Below are 18,724 nucleotides of genomic sequence, written 5' to 3'. Positions count from 1 at the left end.
AAAAAAACAACAACAACCCCAGCTCATGACATGTCATGACTTTACCCATTAAGCTATTTTAAGGCATATCAATAAAACTAAGCTGTGCTGAGGACGTCAGCCATTCCAATGATCATCCTCAGATAAAAAAAAAAGAAAAAAAAGAAAATTTTTTTTTTTTTTTTTGAAGCTGCACAAAAAATACATAAAAAGGCCAAAAGGCAAAGAACACTGCGAGGTGAACAGCTAGTGCCCATCCCAGTGTTTACAATATCAAAAACCTTATCCCAAGAGCAAAAAAACGGCTACATTTAGTACATCATTGGCTGTGGTGGAACAGAAATGGAGTAAAAAAAAACAAAAGCCAAGGCACTGCTGGTTAAAAAAAAAAGAAAAAAAAAGAGGATTTTTTTGGGGGGGAGGGGTGGGGTTGGGGGGGATGGACCAGGAAGACAGAAGAAAAAGCAGACAACAGTGAAGGTGGGGTGGTGGGGTGGTGGTGGTGGGGGGAGGTGATGGGGTGACGGGTGGGCGGGATGGGCGGAAAGCAGAAACAAATGAGAACAACAGAAAAGAGAAAATTCTGTCACTCACAGAATTTCCAGAAGACAGGGAAGCTATTTATAGTAATTATACCAGAAAGACAACCTCCCTCCCCCCTCCCTCCCCCCGCCATCCCATGAGGGGTGCTGCTGAGGTATGATTCTGAATCATGGCACACAATATCGTTAAAAAAAAAAAGAAAAAAAAAAGAGGAAAAAAAAAAAAAAAAAATCCACAAAGCTATTTGTGATCATACTGCTTTGCAATGAAGTACAGGCTTTCAATCGTTGAGAAAAAAGAACAACAGAACGTCTGCACGAGATGCTGATGTGTCAGTGAAAAATCCAAGACAAAATGCGATCGAAATTTCACTTCATGACACAATGTCTGGGTCCAACTTGTAAGGGTTTTTGTTCTGAACTGTTTTTGCAGAGAACGATAGGTCTGTCCTCGAACAGACTGCTATTCCAGTCAACACTCGCATAACAAATCTTACACAGCTGATTTTTTGTCCCAGGACAGGTAAGTTATCCAAGTCAACACCAGCTGAACAAATCTTGATTTTTAACTCTTGGCACTGGATCTTTCAACTGATATCGCATGTTTAACCAGAGATTCTCACACATGTAGCAAATTCCCAATCAGTAGGCTACTTTTCAACTTCAGCTCTGTTTCGGGTGCTGCCCCTCAGTGTCTGAGAGAAGTCATTCAAACCTATATATATATATATATGATAGTCAGTCGTGTCCGACTATGACCATCAGAACAACAGAGGAGGCAACTGCTGTTCCAACTAATTGGGCTAGAATTGGATTATAGTGGGATGGTTGCCAAAAGGCCAACTAGCCCACAAGGCTGCAGCACTAAGAGCCAGTGCAATTTTGCCTCCTAGTTTGAGAGTCATAGTCCTTCACAAAAGACTAAGCAGTCAATTTCCCATCGACTGGAGAAACGATACAGCTCTCACTTTGTTGTTGGCCCAAATGTAAACTTATGTCAATCTGAACCTACACCTCACACTACGCAAGCCTGCAACAAACATCACAAGACAGGCTCTTGATTGGAACCCACAGGGGAAAAGGAAAGTTGGCTGTCCGAAGCAGACCTGGAGGAGAAGCATTGAGGCAGAGACAAGGGCGGCCGGAATGACGTGGGCCGAACTGAAGAGGACCAGCCAGAGCCGGGTGCATTGGAGGAGTGTTGTTGCGGCCCTATGTTCCCCATGGAATCAAGAGGAATAAGTCAAGTAAGTCAAGAACCTACACATCCCCGTGACAACTCAGATCATCTTCCAATTCATGGTGGCTACTTGCTCCCCGTGTTAAAAACCAGATCCTTCCGTGATTCTTCCTTTTGTCATTCAGCTCCATCTGTCTGGGACAGTTTACCTCACAATCTTCGCCACTCTCTCTCATTTCTGTCTGTTAAAACTAGTCTGAAAACACATATTTTTGAAAACGCCTATGTGTAGACCGTCCATACTTTTCCAATGACATTCAGTTAAAAGCCATGCAAACTCTGTGTGTGTGTGTGTGTGTGTGCGTGCGTGCGTGTGTGTGTGTGCAATTAAGTATTGTAATACACATAGTCTTTGAATCTGTTTTATGCTTTTGGGTGTATAAATATGTAAACAAAAACTATCCTTCAGAAACCAGTCATTCCTCTGTTTATTTTTTACGTCACTGTCAACTTTTAATGCTTCTTTAAAACAGATTTCTTTTTTTTTTTTTATATTGGTTATTAAACTTGTTTTGGAGACATGTGAAACCCAAACTGAGAGAATATCTAACTAAACAATATGGCTGACTGAAGTTTGTGTGAATCGAAACAATGTGAAAAAAGAAAAAAAAAAGAAAAAGAAAAAGATCGCCTGAATGCCTACACAGAAAAAATCTGTGATATACAGAATTGAAGGACTCTCATCCACACAATGTAAAAGCAGAACAAAAACAGAAACAGAATATGAGAGCACCGTTATACACAAGTTGCCGTTCATTTAACACATTTCTGACCAAGCAAAATCTACTGAGTTGCTGCCCCTAGGCCAAGCATATCTTGACTTCAGCAGTCAACCCCGCGAGCTGATCAATGCAAATAACTCGCTTTGCCATAATTTTGAATGAATTTTCAAACACCACCTTTACAGGGAGTTCAGTTGAGTAGTTCCCCCCTGACACTCTTGTGTGGTGAAGTCCAACTTTCATCTGTTGTCTACGGCAACAGCCAAAGCCGAAAGTATGGGTCAAGACCGGCAATTTGTTTGGTTGCAGTCCACAGGTGGAGGATTTTGGAGGTACCAAGAATTTGTGAGTCAAGGTCAGAAAGAAATGTGTTAACACTTGGGGCAGTGACACCCCCATGTGTTACTGAACTGGTGCTTGAACAGATGAACACAACCCTCTGCATAGATAAGACTGCGGCACAGCCATATGTCACTGCACAGTTATTGGTATACGCATGGATGTTGCTTGATGCATGGGTAGACTGCAGCACAACCGTGTGTTTAGAGACATTTGTCATGACTGTATGTCTTCTTCTTCTTCTGCGTTCACTCGTATGCACACGAGTGGGCTTTTACGTGTATGACTGTTTTTACCCCGCCATGTAGGCAGCCATACTCCGTTTTCGGGGGTGTGCATGCTGGGTATGTTCTTGTTTCCATAACCCACCGAACGCTGACATGGATTACAGGATCTTTAATGTGCGTATTTGATCTTCTGCTTGCATATACACACGAAGGGGGTTCAGGCACTAGCAGGTCTGCACATATGTTGACCTGGGAGATCGGAAAAATCTCCACCCTTTACCCACCAGGCGCCGTCACCGTGATTCGAACCCGGGACCCTCAAATTGACAGTCCAACGCTTTAACCACTCGGCTATTGCGCCCGTCATGACTGTATGTCAAATGAGCACTGAAAAAAAGGCAGTGAGAAAATCATTTGTTACTGCAGAGACTGATTAAATTATGTGTAGCTGTATTCTTGTCAAACGCATGAATGTGACTTTATGCACTGGTCGACCACAACACAAAAAAACACATGTGCTACAGACAGATGCATGAATGAATGAATGTAACTGCATCAAAACACAGACAGACAACAACAAAATCATGTATTACTGCACACTGGTTGTTATACACATGAATATAAATTCATGCACAGGCAGGTAGGCAGCGACAAAACCATGTTTTACCGTATGCTGATAGCTACACGCATGAACACAGCTTTACGCACAGACAAGACAAAAACACAACCAAGTGCTGATGTTGTGATAGTTGCATGCATGAGTATACCTTTACATCATATCAATGTAATACAATAATAAAGAATATAACTTTATATTACATTAATGCATAGACAGAATGCTGGTAAAACGCACGAATGCGATACAAAATCTATATTACTGCATGTACAAACTTGCAACACAACCATGTTTTTTTTTTTTTTTTTTTACTTCACTGTGAACTGTACTGCATGAATACAACTTTATGTCAATGCATAGACAGAATACTGATTGTGCTCATTAATGTATATATAAAAACAAACAAACACGACTCTACACAATGCAGGTGCACGCGTGTGGGACCGGCAACTCACAACCATGCGAACCCCCTGACTCGTGGTAAAACAACACAGCTCCTGCAAACAGTAACAGAAATTGGGAGGTGCCTCTCACAGCGCTCCAAAGGAGCTTCCTCCCCTCCCCTCCTTGCTAAAAACAAGTGCTGTCTCATCAAAACCAAACCATCCCCCCTCTCAGTAAACTGAAAACCTGAGGTAAAGGCGTACATGGAAGGCACTCTTGAACTGCTGTAGATACATACATATACATATATATCTTAAAAAAAAAGAAGAAAAAAAAAAGGACTAGGTGGATATTAATTGCCATAAAATCCAATGCTGGTCCTGAATGCTTTAATAAAGCCGATGGTGGTGGAAAGGTGACAACAACCCTTATCCCTTATTATCAGTACTATCATTCCCTCCTCCCCCCACTCACTGCAATGCCCCCCTCCCCCATTCACCCCCCCCAACCCCCCCTCCATCCCCTTGAACGAAGGTGACAGCAGTTCACAAGACTTGCTGACAACATGTGGCAGCAGTGGAAGCAGCAGCAGCAAGCAGTTTGATCTTTGTCACCAGCAACCAGTGCTTCCTTCGTTTACCCCCCACCACCCTACCGAAAAGAGTGAGGCCTGGCTCCCCCCCCCCCCCCCCCAAGCCCCCCACAGCCTCATCTCTACTCCCAATCTCCAGCTCTCTCCCTCCCTCTTTTCCTTCTTTTTTTTTTTTTGCTTACAGTTTTTCTTCTTGATTTTGTACCAAAGGGGCTGGGTTTGAAAACAACAACATCAACAACAACAAAAAACATTCTTGTTATCATGTTGATCTCAAAAGTCCCCATGAACCCCCCCCCCCCCCCCCAAAAAAAAAACAAACCCCAACCAAACAAATTTCGTTCGTTCGTTCCTTTCTCTTCCCCTTCCCTCAGCCCAGCAGGACCCGGCGCATCCTCTCCCGGGCGCAGTCCTCTTCCTCGCTGTCGCTGTCGGTGACGGAGAAGGAGGGGCTGGAGGTGGTGCAGGACGGGGAGCACAGGTACTGCAGGAGGGGCAGGCGGTACTTGCCGCAAAAGTCCACAAACTTGACGTGCTCCACCCGCGACGTGAAGTACACACCTGGGAAAGCGGAGAAAGAAGAAGAAGAAGAATAACAAGAGAGTTTCAGTTAAGACAGTATTTCCAGAGAGAAAATGGCAAATGTTGAAGTTTACCATGGACATACAGACATACATATAGTAGGCTATGTTTATAATTATATTCAAATAATGTTTCTTAATTCTTTCTGTTTTTACATTAAGAATACTAGTTATTACCTGCAGTGTGTGGATGTATGTATGAAACGATGTATGTGATATTTTTTACATTTGTATCTTCGTAATATTCGTAAAAGCTGTTGTTGACTTTTACAGTTATGGTCCCCATGTTGTTTACTTGTCTATGTTGTGATAATGCACCTGACCAAATTTCTCCAGTTGGAGATAATAAAGTTATTCTTATCTTATCTTACATACACAAGCACACGCACACACAGAGACAACCAAACTCCGGGTGATAACATAGACTCAAACTTTGCTAATGCAAGTGAGTCAAAAAGTATCAAGAAGAATGAAACTGTGCAACTTGTAATTTCACTTTCTTTTTTTTCTTTTCTTTTTTTCTTTCTAGGACTATGTCACTTGCAGTGCAAACCAATATTTCAGAAATGCACTGTAACATTAGATTTTCAGGAACAAACAATTAACTGAGAGTCCTTTAACCCTTTCGACGGTTCAGGCACCGATCAGTGGCTTCCTAGCTGAATGGCTGATCAGCGACCTGCACGCTCAACGCCTCAGGCGCCGATTGACGACCTATACACTAGAGTTACCAACCTTACTTGTTCTTCTTTTTAGTGAAACCACACAAGTTTGAAATGTTCACCACGTGTTTCCAGAACGTCTATTCAACGTTTGAATTCCAAGTTGACGCACGTTGTCGAATATTTCCAAATTTATCTAGCAGATTTATCCAGTCGAAGCATGGCCAGCACTTCACGAAACAAACAAAGGGTGTTTTACAAACGCCACAGAGGCACTGCCGAGACTGGAATGCGGGACCCTTCGACTGAAAGTCCAACGCTTTAACCACTCAGCTATTCTGCCCGTCAGCAGGAGCACAAAAAACAAACAAATAAAACAAGAGAGGCAAGGCCTTCAAGACTCACTTGTGATAAAATTAAGTCCCCTAGCATTAATTACAGAGTAATTTCCCTTTTTTACTATCTGCACCAAAACGTTTGCAAAATAAATATAAATTCCATGCTTAGCAAAAGAAGTTCCTGTTTGAACAAAAAATGATAACAATGACTCCTCTTGTTGTTGTGTCAGAATAAGAGGTCAAAGTGCCAAGTTTAGAGAATACAAAAAATATAAATATAACAGTAAATGCAGTTTGCATATAATTAGGCTTCTTTTTTTTAATTTTTTTTTGTGCCCATCCCAGAGGTGCAATATTGTTTTAAACAAGATGACTGGAAAGAACTGAATTTTTCCTATTTTTATGCCAAATTTGGTGTCAACTGACAAAGTATTTGCAGAGAAAATGTCAATGTTAAAGTTTACCACGGACACACAGACACACGGACACACACACACACACACAGACAACCGAACACCGGGTTAAAACACAGACCCACTTTGTTTACACAAGTGAGTCAAAAACCAAACAACCCTCCCCCACCATCCCTACCCTCCCCACCTCTCTCTCCCACCCGGACCCGACAGGACCCCTTGATCCCCTGACCTTTGCACTGAGGGTTGACGCAGCGCTGGGCCGAGTCGAGGTAGCGGATCAGGTTGAGCGGCAGGTCGTCACGGGTGTAGCGGATCTTCTCGATCTTCACCACTCGTCCAGACAGCTCCAGCAAGGAAGGGGGGTTGTACACCAGATCCTGCCAGGAGCACATTGCATGGCATTGTATTGTACTGAATTGGCATTGTTATTGCATTGTTCTCTATTGTATTGTAATGTACTGAATTGTATTACCAAATCCTGCCAGGAATACATTGTATTGTATTGTACTGCACTGTATTACCAAATCCTGCCAGGAACACACTGTATTGTATTGTATTGTATTGTATTGCATCGTATTGTATTGTAATGTACTACACTGTATTGTAATGTACTGCACTGTATTACCAGATCCTGCCAGGAACACACTGTATTGTACTGTATTGCATTGTACTGTATTGTACTGCACTGTATTGTAATGTATTGCATTGTATTACCAGATCCTGCCTGGAACACATTGTACTGTGCTGAATTGTACTGCATTGTATTGTACTGCATTGTACCAGATCCTGCCAGGAACACATTGTATTGTACTGTATTGTATTGTATGCCATTGTACTGTATCACATTGTTAATGTATTGCATTGTATTGTTTTGTATTGTATTACATTGTATTCTATTACATTTTGTCATATTACATTTCTCTGAATGAAGTTCAGGCTGCTCCCCTCAGGAAGAGTGCATCGCTACAGTGCACCGTCTCTACCCCCCCCCCCCCCCAGCCTACACTGTACAAGTATTTGTTTTTCTATCAAAACATCTTTCTGCAGAATTTGGCCAGGGACAACCCTTTTGATACTGTGGGTTCTTTTACACGGGCTAAGTGCATGCTACACACGGGGGACCTTGGTTTGACGACTTCATCTGAATGACTAGCGTTCACACCCCCACTGAAGGTCTAGTGGATGGGGAGAAAATACTGGTGAGAGAGTGGTGTCTGAACCAGTGCGCTCAGATTCTCTCACTTCCTAGGCGGACATGTTATCACTGCTTTTCATGTCACAGCACTGATCATCAGAGACAATGAGCGTATCCTCCAAAGAGTGTTTTTTGTTTGCTATTATCATTATCTTCTTCTACTTCTTCTTCTTCTGCGTTCGTGGGCTGCAACTCCCACGTTCACTCGCATGTACACGAGTGGGCTTTTATGTCCATGACCGTTTTTTTACCCCGCCATGTAGGCAGCCATACTCTCGCTTTCGGGGGTGTGCATGCTGGGTATGTTCTTGTTCCATAACCCACCGAATGCTGACATGGATTACAGGATCTTTAACGTGCGCATTTGATCTTCTGCATGCATTTACACACAAAGGGGGTTCAGGTCTGCACATATGTTGACCTGGGAGATCGTAAAAATCTCCACCCTTTACCCACCAGGCGCCGTCACCGTGATTCGAACCCGGGACCCTCAGATTGAAAGTCCAATGCTTTAACCACTCGGCTATTGCGCCCGTCATTATCATTGTTATAATTTTTCTGTAAAATTGATTTTTTTTTTAAAGTGCTCTTGCATCAGGATAAGCCATGTTTTTATGTTCGATCTCCAATGGTGTGGATATGATTATATTCAATACACCGTACTGTGTTCTAATTGTATTGTAACAGTACTTGCATTGCACTGTTATCAGTGCTATCGCTTCAGCCACAGAAATTTTCTCTGTGTGAAATTCAGGCTGCTCTTCCCAGGGAGAGTGTATCGCATAATTAGGAGCTACCGGTACTCTTTTTCTTTTGGGGGTTTTGCAAGCGTAGGTGGTTTACTTTCAAAGTTGATTTTTCTATGGAATAGGGACATCTTTCTTGTCGCTATAGGTTCTTTAAAATTTTATTTACACTCATTAAGGTTAGTAAGTACATGCTGCACACAGGACCTCAGTTCATCATCTCATCTAAAGGACTAGCACTAGCACCCAACCCACCACTCAAGAGGCCTAGTGGAGGAGGCAGTGCATACACTCTTTCTGACTCTCTCCGTGTCGGTCACTCACATTAACCAACGAACAATCCACCACCTGTCCCTCACATTCACCTACGAACAATCAACAACATGTCACTCACATATAATTATCAAGATAAAAAACTTACCTCTAAAATAATAAACAAACAAACAAAAATTGCTACCACCACACCACCACCCCTACTACCAAACACAGATGGATGTGAACAGTTACTGAAAGCTCACCAGGCTAAAAAAAAAAAACCCCAAACCCCCCAACATAAATATATACATAAAATACAGACTGTGACTGCATGCTATTTAAAAACAAAATTTACGAAAGTGACTTGCCTTTGTGGTAATGTAATTACACCCATAGAGATAGACATTAACTCTTTTGCCGCCATAGACAACTTCATTTGAATACACAGTTCACCACTATATATCAGCTTTGGTCGACATCAAGGCTCATGTTCTTCTTCTTCTTCTTCTGCTTTCGTGGGCTGCAACTCCCACGTTCACTCGTATGCACACGAGTGGGCTTTTACGTGCATGACCGTTTTTACCCCGCCATGTAGGCAGCCATACTCCGTTTTCGGGGGTTTCATATTGTAACAAACCTTGACAGCTGCAGCCAACTTTCCTGTGTAACAGAACACCAACTACCTTCCCCCCCCCCTTCACTGACTTTGAAGTGAACGAGTCCGCTTCATTGTTTCGACATGAACCGAATTGTGTAAGTTGTAACTGAGAACATCTGGTCAAAATATCTGGCAATGGGGAGTATTTTTCACACAGAAACTTGGTGGCGAAAGAGTTTTATGAAAACAAAAACAAACGAAACAGTCACCTTCACGAAGTGGTGAACAAAGAAGTTAAAGACCAGAACAAACAACAAACAGTCACCTGCACGATGCAGTGTGCAAAGGAGTTGAGAGCAAAAACGAACAGTCACCTGCACAAAACAGTGGGTGAACGAGTTAAACAACAGAATGAACAAACGAACAGTCACTTGCATGAAGCAGTGGGCAAAAGGACTATAGAGTTAAACTGTATAACAGAACAAACGAACATTCACCAGCATGAAATGGTGGGCGAAGGAATTAAACAACACAACTAACAAAGTCATCTGCAGGAAGCAGTGGGCAAAGGACTATAGAGTTAAACTGTATAACAGAACAAACGAACATTCACCAGCATGAAATGGTGGGCGAAGGAATTAAACAACACAACTAACAAAGTCATCTGCAGGAAGCAGTGGGCAAAGGAGTTTTAAAAACAGAAAAAAATGAACAGTCACCTGCACAAAGCAGTGGACAAAAAAAAGTTAAACAACAGAACAAACAAACAAACGAAAAATGACCAGCACAAAGCGGTGGACAAAGGAGATAAACAACAGAATGAATGAACGAACAGTCACCAGCACAAAGTGGTGGACAAAGGAGATAAACAACAAAACAAACAAACGAACAATCACCAGCACAAAGAGGTGTACAAAGGAGATAAACAACAGAACAAATGAACAATCACCAGTACAAAGCCGTGGACAAAGGAGATAAACAACAGAACGAACGAACAATCACCAGCACAAAGTGGTGGACAAAGGAGATAAACAACAGAACGAACGAACAATCACCAGCACAAAGGTGAACAAAGGAGATAAACAACAGAACAAACGAACAATCACCAGCACAAAGAGGTGGACAAAGGAGATAAACAACAGAACAATGGACAAAGAAGATAAACAACAGAACAAACGAACAATCACCAGCACAAAGTGGTGGACAAAGGAGGTAAACAACAGAACGAACGAACAATCACCAGCACAAAGAGGTGGACAAAGGAGATAAACAACAGAACACACGAACGAACAATCACCAGCACAAAGCGGTGGACAAAGGAGATAAACAACAGAACAAACGAACGAACAATCACCAGCACAAAGCGGTGGACAAAGGAGATAAACAACAGAATGAACAGTCACTTGCACAAAGCAGTGGACAAAGGAGATAAACAACAGAATGAATGAACAATCACCAGCACAAAGCGGTGGACAAAGGAGATAAACAACAGAACAAACGAACAATCACCAGCAGAAAGAGGTGTACAAAGGAGATAAACAACAGAACAAACGAACAATCACCAGCAGAAAGAGGTGGACAAAGGAGATAAACAACAGAACAAACGAACAATCACCAGCACAAAGCCATGGACAAAGGAGGTAAACAACAGAACAAACGAACAATCACCAGCAGAAAGAGGTGTACAAAGGAGATAAACAACAGAACAAACGAACAATCACCAGCACAAAGCAGTGGACAAAGGAGATAAACAACAGAACAAACGAACAAAGGAGATAAACAACAGAACAACTGGACAAAGAAGATAAACAACAGAACAAACGAACAATCACCAGCACAAAGCGGTGGACAAAGGAGATAAACAACAGAACAAATGAACAAAGGAGATAAACAACAGAACAAAGGAACAAAGGAGATAAACAACAGAACAAACGAACAAAGGAGACAAACAACAGAACAAACAATGGACAAAGAAGATAAACAACAGAACAAACGAACAATCACCAGCACAAAGCGGTGGACAAAGGAGATAAACAACAGAACAAACAAACGAACAATCACCAGCACAAAGCCGTGGACAAAGGAGATAAACAACAGAACAAACGAACGAACAATCACCAGCACAAAGCGGTGGACAAAGGAGATAAACAACAGAACAAACAAACGAACGAACAATCACCAGCACAAAGCGGTGGACAAAGGAGATAAACAACACAATGAACAATCACCTGCACAAAGCAGTGGACAAAGGAGGTAAACAACAAAATGAACGAAGGAAAAATCGCCTGCACACAGCAGTGGGCAAATGAATCAAACAACAGAACAGACACTCACATGTAAAAAGCGGTGGGTGAAGGCATTAAACAACAGAAGAAACGAACAAAGAGTCACCAGCACAAAGCGGTAACCAAAGGAGTTCAATCACCAGCACAAAGAGGTGGACAAAGGAGATAAACAACAGAATGAATGAACAAACAATCACCAGCACAAAGAGGTGGACAAAGGAGATAAACAACAGAATGAATGAACGAACAATCACCAGCACAAAGAGGTGGACAAAGGAGATAAACAACAGAACAAATGAACAATCACGATTAAACAACAGAAGAAACGAACAAAGAGTCACCAGCACAAAGCGGTGACCAAAGGAGTTCAATAAACAAACAAACAAATGAACAGTCATCGGCACTGAGCGGAGGGTGAAGGAGTTAAAACAACAGAACAAACAGACAAACAAACAGTCACCTGTACAAAGCCGTGGACGAAGGAGTTTCAACAACAGAACACACACACACACACACACACACACACACAAAACAGTCACCTGCAATGAAGCCATGGACAAGAAGTTACAGCAACAGAACAAACACACACAAGAGAGGCAAGGCCTTCAAGACTCACGTGTGATACACACAAGCTTTTTATGTATTGAGTATAATTTCAAAATGTATTGTTTAAGATGAGAAAGATCAGTTTTAAAGCAAATTAATTCCCCTAGCATTAATTACAGAGTAATTTCCCTTTTTTTACTATCTGCACCAAAAACGTTTGCAAAATAAATAAAACTTCCAGGCTTAGCAAAAGAAGTTCCTGTTTGAACAAAAAATGATAATAATGACTGCTCTTGTTGTTGGGTCAGAATATCAGATCAAAGTGCCAAGTTTAGAGAATACAAAAAATATAACAGTAAATGCAGTTTGCATATAATTAGGCTTCATTTTTTATTTTTTTGTGCCCATCCCACAGGTGCAATATTGTTTTAAACAAGATGACTGGAAAGAACTGAATTTTTCCTATTTTTATGCCTAATTTGGTGTCAACTGACAAAGTATTTGCAGAAAAAATGTCAATGTTAAAGTTTACCACGGACACACAGACAAACACCGGGTTAAAACATAGACTCACTTTGTTCACACAAGTGAGTCAAAAATGAATAAGTCACCTGCACAAAGTGGTAGACCGGGGAGTGACAACAACAGAACAAACAGAACAGAACAAAACAAAACAAAACACTCACCTGCACAAAGCGGTGGACGAGGGGGTTCTTCCGTAGGCTCAGCTCCACCAGGTTGAGGGCTATGATCTGCGGGGGCAGTGTCTGCAGGCAGTTGTTGTGCAGGTTCAGCGACTGCAGGCGCCGCAGGTTGACCAGGCTGGCCGGCAGGCTCTGCAGGCAGTTGTCCGACAGGTTCAGCCCCACCAGCCTCTGCAGGCTCCCAACCTCTGTCGGAATCTCCGTCAGCCGGTTGCCGCCCAGGTACAGCACCTCCAGCCTGCAAGTGCAAAAGAGGAATCGGAATTGGAATCGGAATCAAGATAAGAATGAGTCAATTAACGACTGAACTTGATTTTCATGTAAGGCGGATACAAATTTCAACACAACTTAGATTGTCTGTTCACTGCACCACCCACACGCGCGCGCACAGAGGCAAAAACAAGAGAAGGAATAATCGATGCCTGCAGTGCACAACACACACACACACACAATGCAACTGATTGACAGAAACTGAGAAAGACAGAATGTGGGGGAAAGGGAGTGCATGACTTTAGCTAATAATGTATGTATATTGAAGTAACAAAAACAGGTTTAAAATTATCACCAGCCGCAGCTGTTGCCCGGCATGAAGTGCCACCATCAAAACAGAGAGTGACAGAGACAGAGAGAGAGAGGGAGAGAGAAAGAGAAAGAGGGTGAGACAGAGAGAGTGAGAGAGCGAGAGAGGGTGAGACAGAGACAGACAGACAGAGGATGGCAGTGGCTGGTTGTACTGGTGGCAGCAACCTTTCCAGGCTGTTGAAATTATGAAGTCCTCAATTTCCTGTCTTTCTGCTTTATGTGAAAAAGGACTGGGGGGGGGGGGGGGGAATGAAAGCAGAAAAACGTGGGTGTGAGGGATTGGGACAAGGAAGCTGGGAGGGGTGGGGGAGGGAAGGGTGGTCAAGGAACAGATAAGCATGTGCATGTGTGTTTGCATGTGTGTGTGAGCATAATTTTGTGTGTTTGCACATGTGTGAACCATGTGTGTGTGTGTGTGTGTGTACACATGTGACAGAGACACAGAGAGAGAGAAAGAGGCTGTGGAGGCACCAAAATAATTTTTGTTTACTATTCAGTATTGGTTCATCGTCAATTCTCTTTTTGCTTCATCTCATTCGTTTGTATTCTGTTAACTTAAATGTAAGTGGCATGTTCAATACTAAACTAGGGTATTGTCCAATCTTCAATGACTTTATTTATGCTGTTTTTATTTATACTTTTTGTCAGTTCAGCTGTTGTTCAATTGTTGTAAACTAATATACATGTGTATGTATACAGATCTGTTGCTTCCTTTTTAAATTACGTTTCTGTGTTTGTTACTTTGCAGTTGTTGTAATTGTGAAAATAAAACAGATGTGTACTCTGGCTTTTTTAACAAGTTTCTGGGTTTATTTCTCTGCAGCTGTTGTTCACTGGTATGCACACACCGTTTATAAATGCAAGCTGACGGGAAGCACTGGGCATCAATAGCTGGAAGCTGTGTGTTTTTAACAGTACTTGATTGCTGTTATAGTCACATAGTGTTCATAGTATAATCCATGCTTCTGTTTCAGCTTTCACACAAGTTTCCTGAGTTCAATCCCTGTCCCACTTCGTGGGTTAAAGGTGGAGATTTTTCCAATCTCCCTGGTCAACATATTGTTATACACCCTACCTTTAATTTATATGTGCCTGGTTCAGTGGTTTATCATTCTTACATCAACAAAACCAGGCAAAACACAAATTTGTTTTGATCTACACTTCAAAACAAATACAAAGTAATGTGGAAATGAATTAAAATAAACAAATGTAGCAAAAAGAAAGAGTAAAAATACTAAAATCAGTAAGCAAATAGATGAAGAAATAAATTGAAAAAAAAGAAAAAAAAGAAAAGAAAAAGATAAAAAGAATAAAAAAAACAACAACAAACAATGACAATAATAATAATAAACATAAATAAGCCCATGATTAATAAATGTAAATTATATAAACACACAGATACACACACATTCACACACACAAATACACATACACACATAATAATGACATATATAGATATATATGTACACACACACACACACACACATGCAAGCACCACAGATATATGCAGCAAATATGCAGTCTCACAGATATGAATGCACAAACATTCTGCCCTCATTAAACTAAAAGGAAGACATAACACACACACACACACACACACACACTACAAAGGGCACAGAAAGAGTGAGAGAAAGAATTCATCATCATGACTATAAAACTTATGAGGACAGTCACAACGGCCACACACATAAATCGCACATGATACACACAAAGATCCAGCAGACAATGACCTCATTCTATTTGGCTGTGGATGACCTTTTTTTTTCTTTTTCTTTTTTATTTGTTTGAACTGTAAGTCAGTGTTCTCTTTCTGTCTGTCTCTCTTATGAAGGAAATTTACAACCAGTCCATGTCTATTTTTTCTCACTGAGAGAAAGAGAGAGAGAGAGAGAGAGAGAAAACAATAATATATAATATTTAGTTTTTATTAGTAACTTAGATTATATTTTCTGCACTTACTGTTGCATGTTCTTCACTCTGCTAGACAATTCCACCAATCTGTTGCCTCCGAGGTACAGACACTTCAGTCTTGGGAGTTCTGTTAGTTGCGGCGCAAGGTCTGTAAATTGATTTCCACTGAAGTTGACCACTTCTAAACTTTGTAACAAACCAAAGTCTTTTGGCAAAGCGCTCGAATTCAACATGTTGTTTTTCGCTACAAACGTCCTCAAGTGACGTAACTGACACAGTTCGTCGCATAGTGTTTTCGCGTTGTTGTTTGAAATATCCAAATTCACCAGTCTGGTGAAATGACAAATAGTTAAAGGCAAAACCTGAATTTCGTTGTTGTTCAGTTGGAGTGATACCAATTCGTTTGCTCGACTTATGGCATAGTCTGGAATTGTTTCAAGATGGTTATAAGACAGATCCTCCGTGTTTTCGTTATGAAATTCGCTGTCGGATGACGAACAAGCTGACAAATACTCCGCCATTTTGAAATAAAATCAAGGCATGTAAAAGAACAAAATCTGCCTGATCGGAAGATAATCAACAATATCTACCGGCTTAAATTCCAATCTGAACACAACATACTGCAACGACCAAGTCACAGAAGCAAGTGGTCGTGTCTCGCTTCGAGATCAGAACACAAGGAGCAACTGTTACGAAACCTTTATTCTGATTGGTCACAAAGAACCAGTCACCACTTGCGTACTTTACCAGACGGCCTTGGCTCTGAAGAGCAAGGGCACTGCACACTTCTGTGACGCAGTCGTGTGACGTATGTGCAAGGCCTGACCCAAAACGAGGTCAATCAATGATGTCACATCGCTTTGGCATGTTTCGCAAAGGTGGCGATCCCTTGCTCGGCATGATTCGGATCGTACAACAGCACAACATGACTCACACTTAACACATGACAGGGGTATATTACATGTAATCAGCAAACCACGTTCACACAGCACGGAACAACTGATGTCTTTATTTTAGCATCCTAAATTATTCAGTGTATTCAGTGTACCTTTTCATGGTTTGTGGGACCGAAAACGGAAAAAGCAAGATGGTGGCATGTTAGTTTAGTGACTGAATCCGCATCAAAACAGAGTAAAATAACATACAAAATAAGAGTCGAAATTCAACTGAAAATGGGTTGCAACTAATGCTAGTATCATTTCATCATAGTACATGCACCAGGTATGTTCCTGAACTTAGGTTGCAAGAACAGGACTTTGATGTCGGTAATGTCTTTCCGACCGAGTAGGCCTACATATTATACGAACTGAAAATAGGCGAATCGCGATCATCAATACTATACCAGTAGTAGTTATGGGCAAATCATAAAAAGGCAACTGATTCTGAAATAGACGAATTGGTTTCACATGCACCGGTGATGTGACTTCCCGAGTCAGTGTCGTCGGCCGACAGTCCGCCGGCGGGCGATACTTCTAGTGGATCACCCCCTTTATTGTAAAGTGCCGGCCATGACCAATCAGGATATCTTCAGTTTGTTGTTGTCAGCCTGTGATGATTTATCGTGTTATAATTGTTTTTGTTCTTTTTTTCCCACGATCTTAAGCCTGGAAGTGATCCGCGGCAGAAATTTATTGTAAAAAATGAAATAAAATCATCATTTTCAGGATCAATCGCCGGGGAAAAAAAAAAAGATTCAGTTTCACTGCCCCGGCATTTCCTGTGTCAGTGATTTCTCTCTATTTTATCGTGTCTCTCTCAGTCATATCTGTAAGTCAATGTTTGTTTTGGATGAAGTCCGCGGGCTGTCAGGCGGTTTGTCTCATGTCTCTGTCTGTCTGTCTGGCTGTCTGTCTCTCGTCTCTTTCTCCGGTCTCTCTCAGTCTCTTTCTCCGGTCTCAGTCTCCGAGTGTCTCTCTTTGTGCAGTGCCAGCGTGCATGTGGGTCGGTGTGTGTGGTGCGTGCGCGCGCGCGCCGTCGTGTGTGTGTCAGTGTGTGTAACCTGGTGGAAATATCCTGTTTCTGTACAAAACACGTTTGTTTGCGCATAGATAGATAATACTTTTCCCCTCATATTTATTCATTTATTTATTTACTTGTTTATCTATATATCCATTTAGTTACTGATTGTGGAAATACCGCGTCTTCTTCAAGTTAGTACTTGGAGTTCTCCCCCAGTCTCGGCCGAATCAGTGTCGGGGCCAGTCTTCTGAGCGTATCAGTCTCCGGCCATTCGGTCTCAGTCACGGTGGGCACTGATTCAATGGCACCGCGCCGGCCCACTCGTACGTCACCGTCCGTGACGTATCGCCTTGCTGTCGTCAGTCAGCCCGATGGCCGGCAGTGTCGCGACACACAGTCAAACAACAGTTTATTGATTAATTATTTAGCAGCTTGATGATAGCGACCAGAATGGGCTTGGCCCAGAACGGTCTTTTTTTTTCTTTTCTTTCTTTCTCTGTTTTTTTTTTTTTTTTTTTTTTTTTTCCCCACCTGGCCGCATCGACTGTTTGAATCTCGGCGATGGCGGCCGGCGCCGACTGACTTAAAGTTCAGTTCGACTCAGAGCGGTTGCCACTGACTGACAACACAATCGACTGAGGACTACAGTGAGGAAGCATAGTGGATTACTGAGCCACGGTTAGTATCGCGGGGTGACTCCGTGCTGGTTGTCACGTACCGCAAAACTGACCCGGTCGCGACCGACTGTCGGCCTAGAACAGCAGGATTTGGATTAATTCCAGTTATTAGTGGAGTTCCATGACTGACTCTGTAACCGGCTTTTGGTGTCATATACTGTACCATGTCAAACTGATGCAAACTAGGCCTATTGGTTTGCTGTAACCGGCTGTTCGTGGACTCGAGGCTTTTTTTTTTTTTTTTTTTTTTTCCTCCCTAATGCCGGCTGCCCAGCGTTGAGAGAGAGAGAGAGAGAGAGGGGTGGGGTCAGAGGGTTGGAGAGACGGAGAGAGCTGAGAGGGCCGGGGTGTAGGGGGAGGAAGAGGAGGGTTGCGGAGAGGGAGCGAGCGAGAGAGAGAGAAAGAGGCCACTGTCACAGAGAGAGAGAGAGAGAGGGAGAGAGACAGTGTGTGTGCGTGTGTGTGTGTCTGTGTGTGTGTGACACTGAGAGAGAGAGAGAGAGAGAGAGAGAGAGAGCACGTTAATTGGAGGCCCGTGACGGCAGACAGACCAGTCATTTCATCAGTGATACAGAGACACAGACACTGAGTGAGACACAGACACACACACACACAGAAAGATACTGCT

General features: G+C 42.2%; 1 protein-coding gene across 2 annotated transcripts; it reads right to left on the bottom strand.

Moving 5' to 3' along the window:
* Positions 1-4,966: 4,966 nt before the first annotated feature.
* Positions 4,967-16,121, bottom strand: LOC143277548 (leucine-rich repeat-containing protein 58-like). Of its 2 annotated transcripts, XR_013053757.1 has the most exons (5): positions 15,509-16,121; positions 12,950-13,205; positions 9,758-9,806; positions 6,868-7,015; positions 5,065-5,202 (listed from the first exon to the last, which is right to left on the bottom strand). XR_013053757.1 is itself a non-coding variant. In XM_076582430.1 (4 exons), the coding sequence occupies exons 1-4, from the start codon at positions 15,979-15,981 to the stop codon at positions 5,012-5,014; spliced, it is 1,068 nt and encodes a 355-aa protein (XP_076438545.1). In that variant the 5' UTR covers positions 15,982-16,119; the 3' UTR covers positions 4,967-5,011. The 2 variants fall into 2 exon arrangements, 1 of the variants encoding a protein (XP_076438545.1); XM_076582430.1 differs by lacking the exon at positions 9,758-9,806 and having other exon boundaries at positions 4,967-5,202; positions 15,509-16,119.
* Between the last annotated feature and the right edge of the window lie 2,603 nt (positions 16,122-18,724).

This window comes from Babylonia areolata, chromosome 34, assembly GCF_041734735.1.
Source record: "Babylonia areolata isolate BAREFJ2019XMU chromosome 34, ASM4173473v1, whole genome shotgun sequence".
NCBI classification, from domain to species: domain Eukaryota; kingdom Metazoa; phylum Mollusca; class Gastropoda; order Neogastropoda; family Buccinidae; genus Babylonia; species Babylonia areolata.
This window is presented reverse-complemented; position numbering and strand designations above follow the sequence as displayed.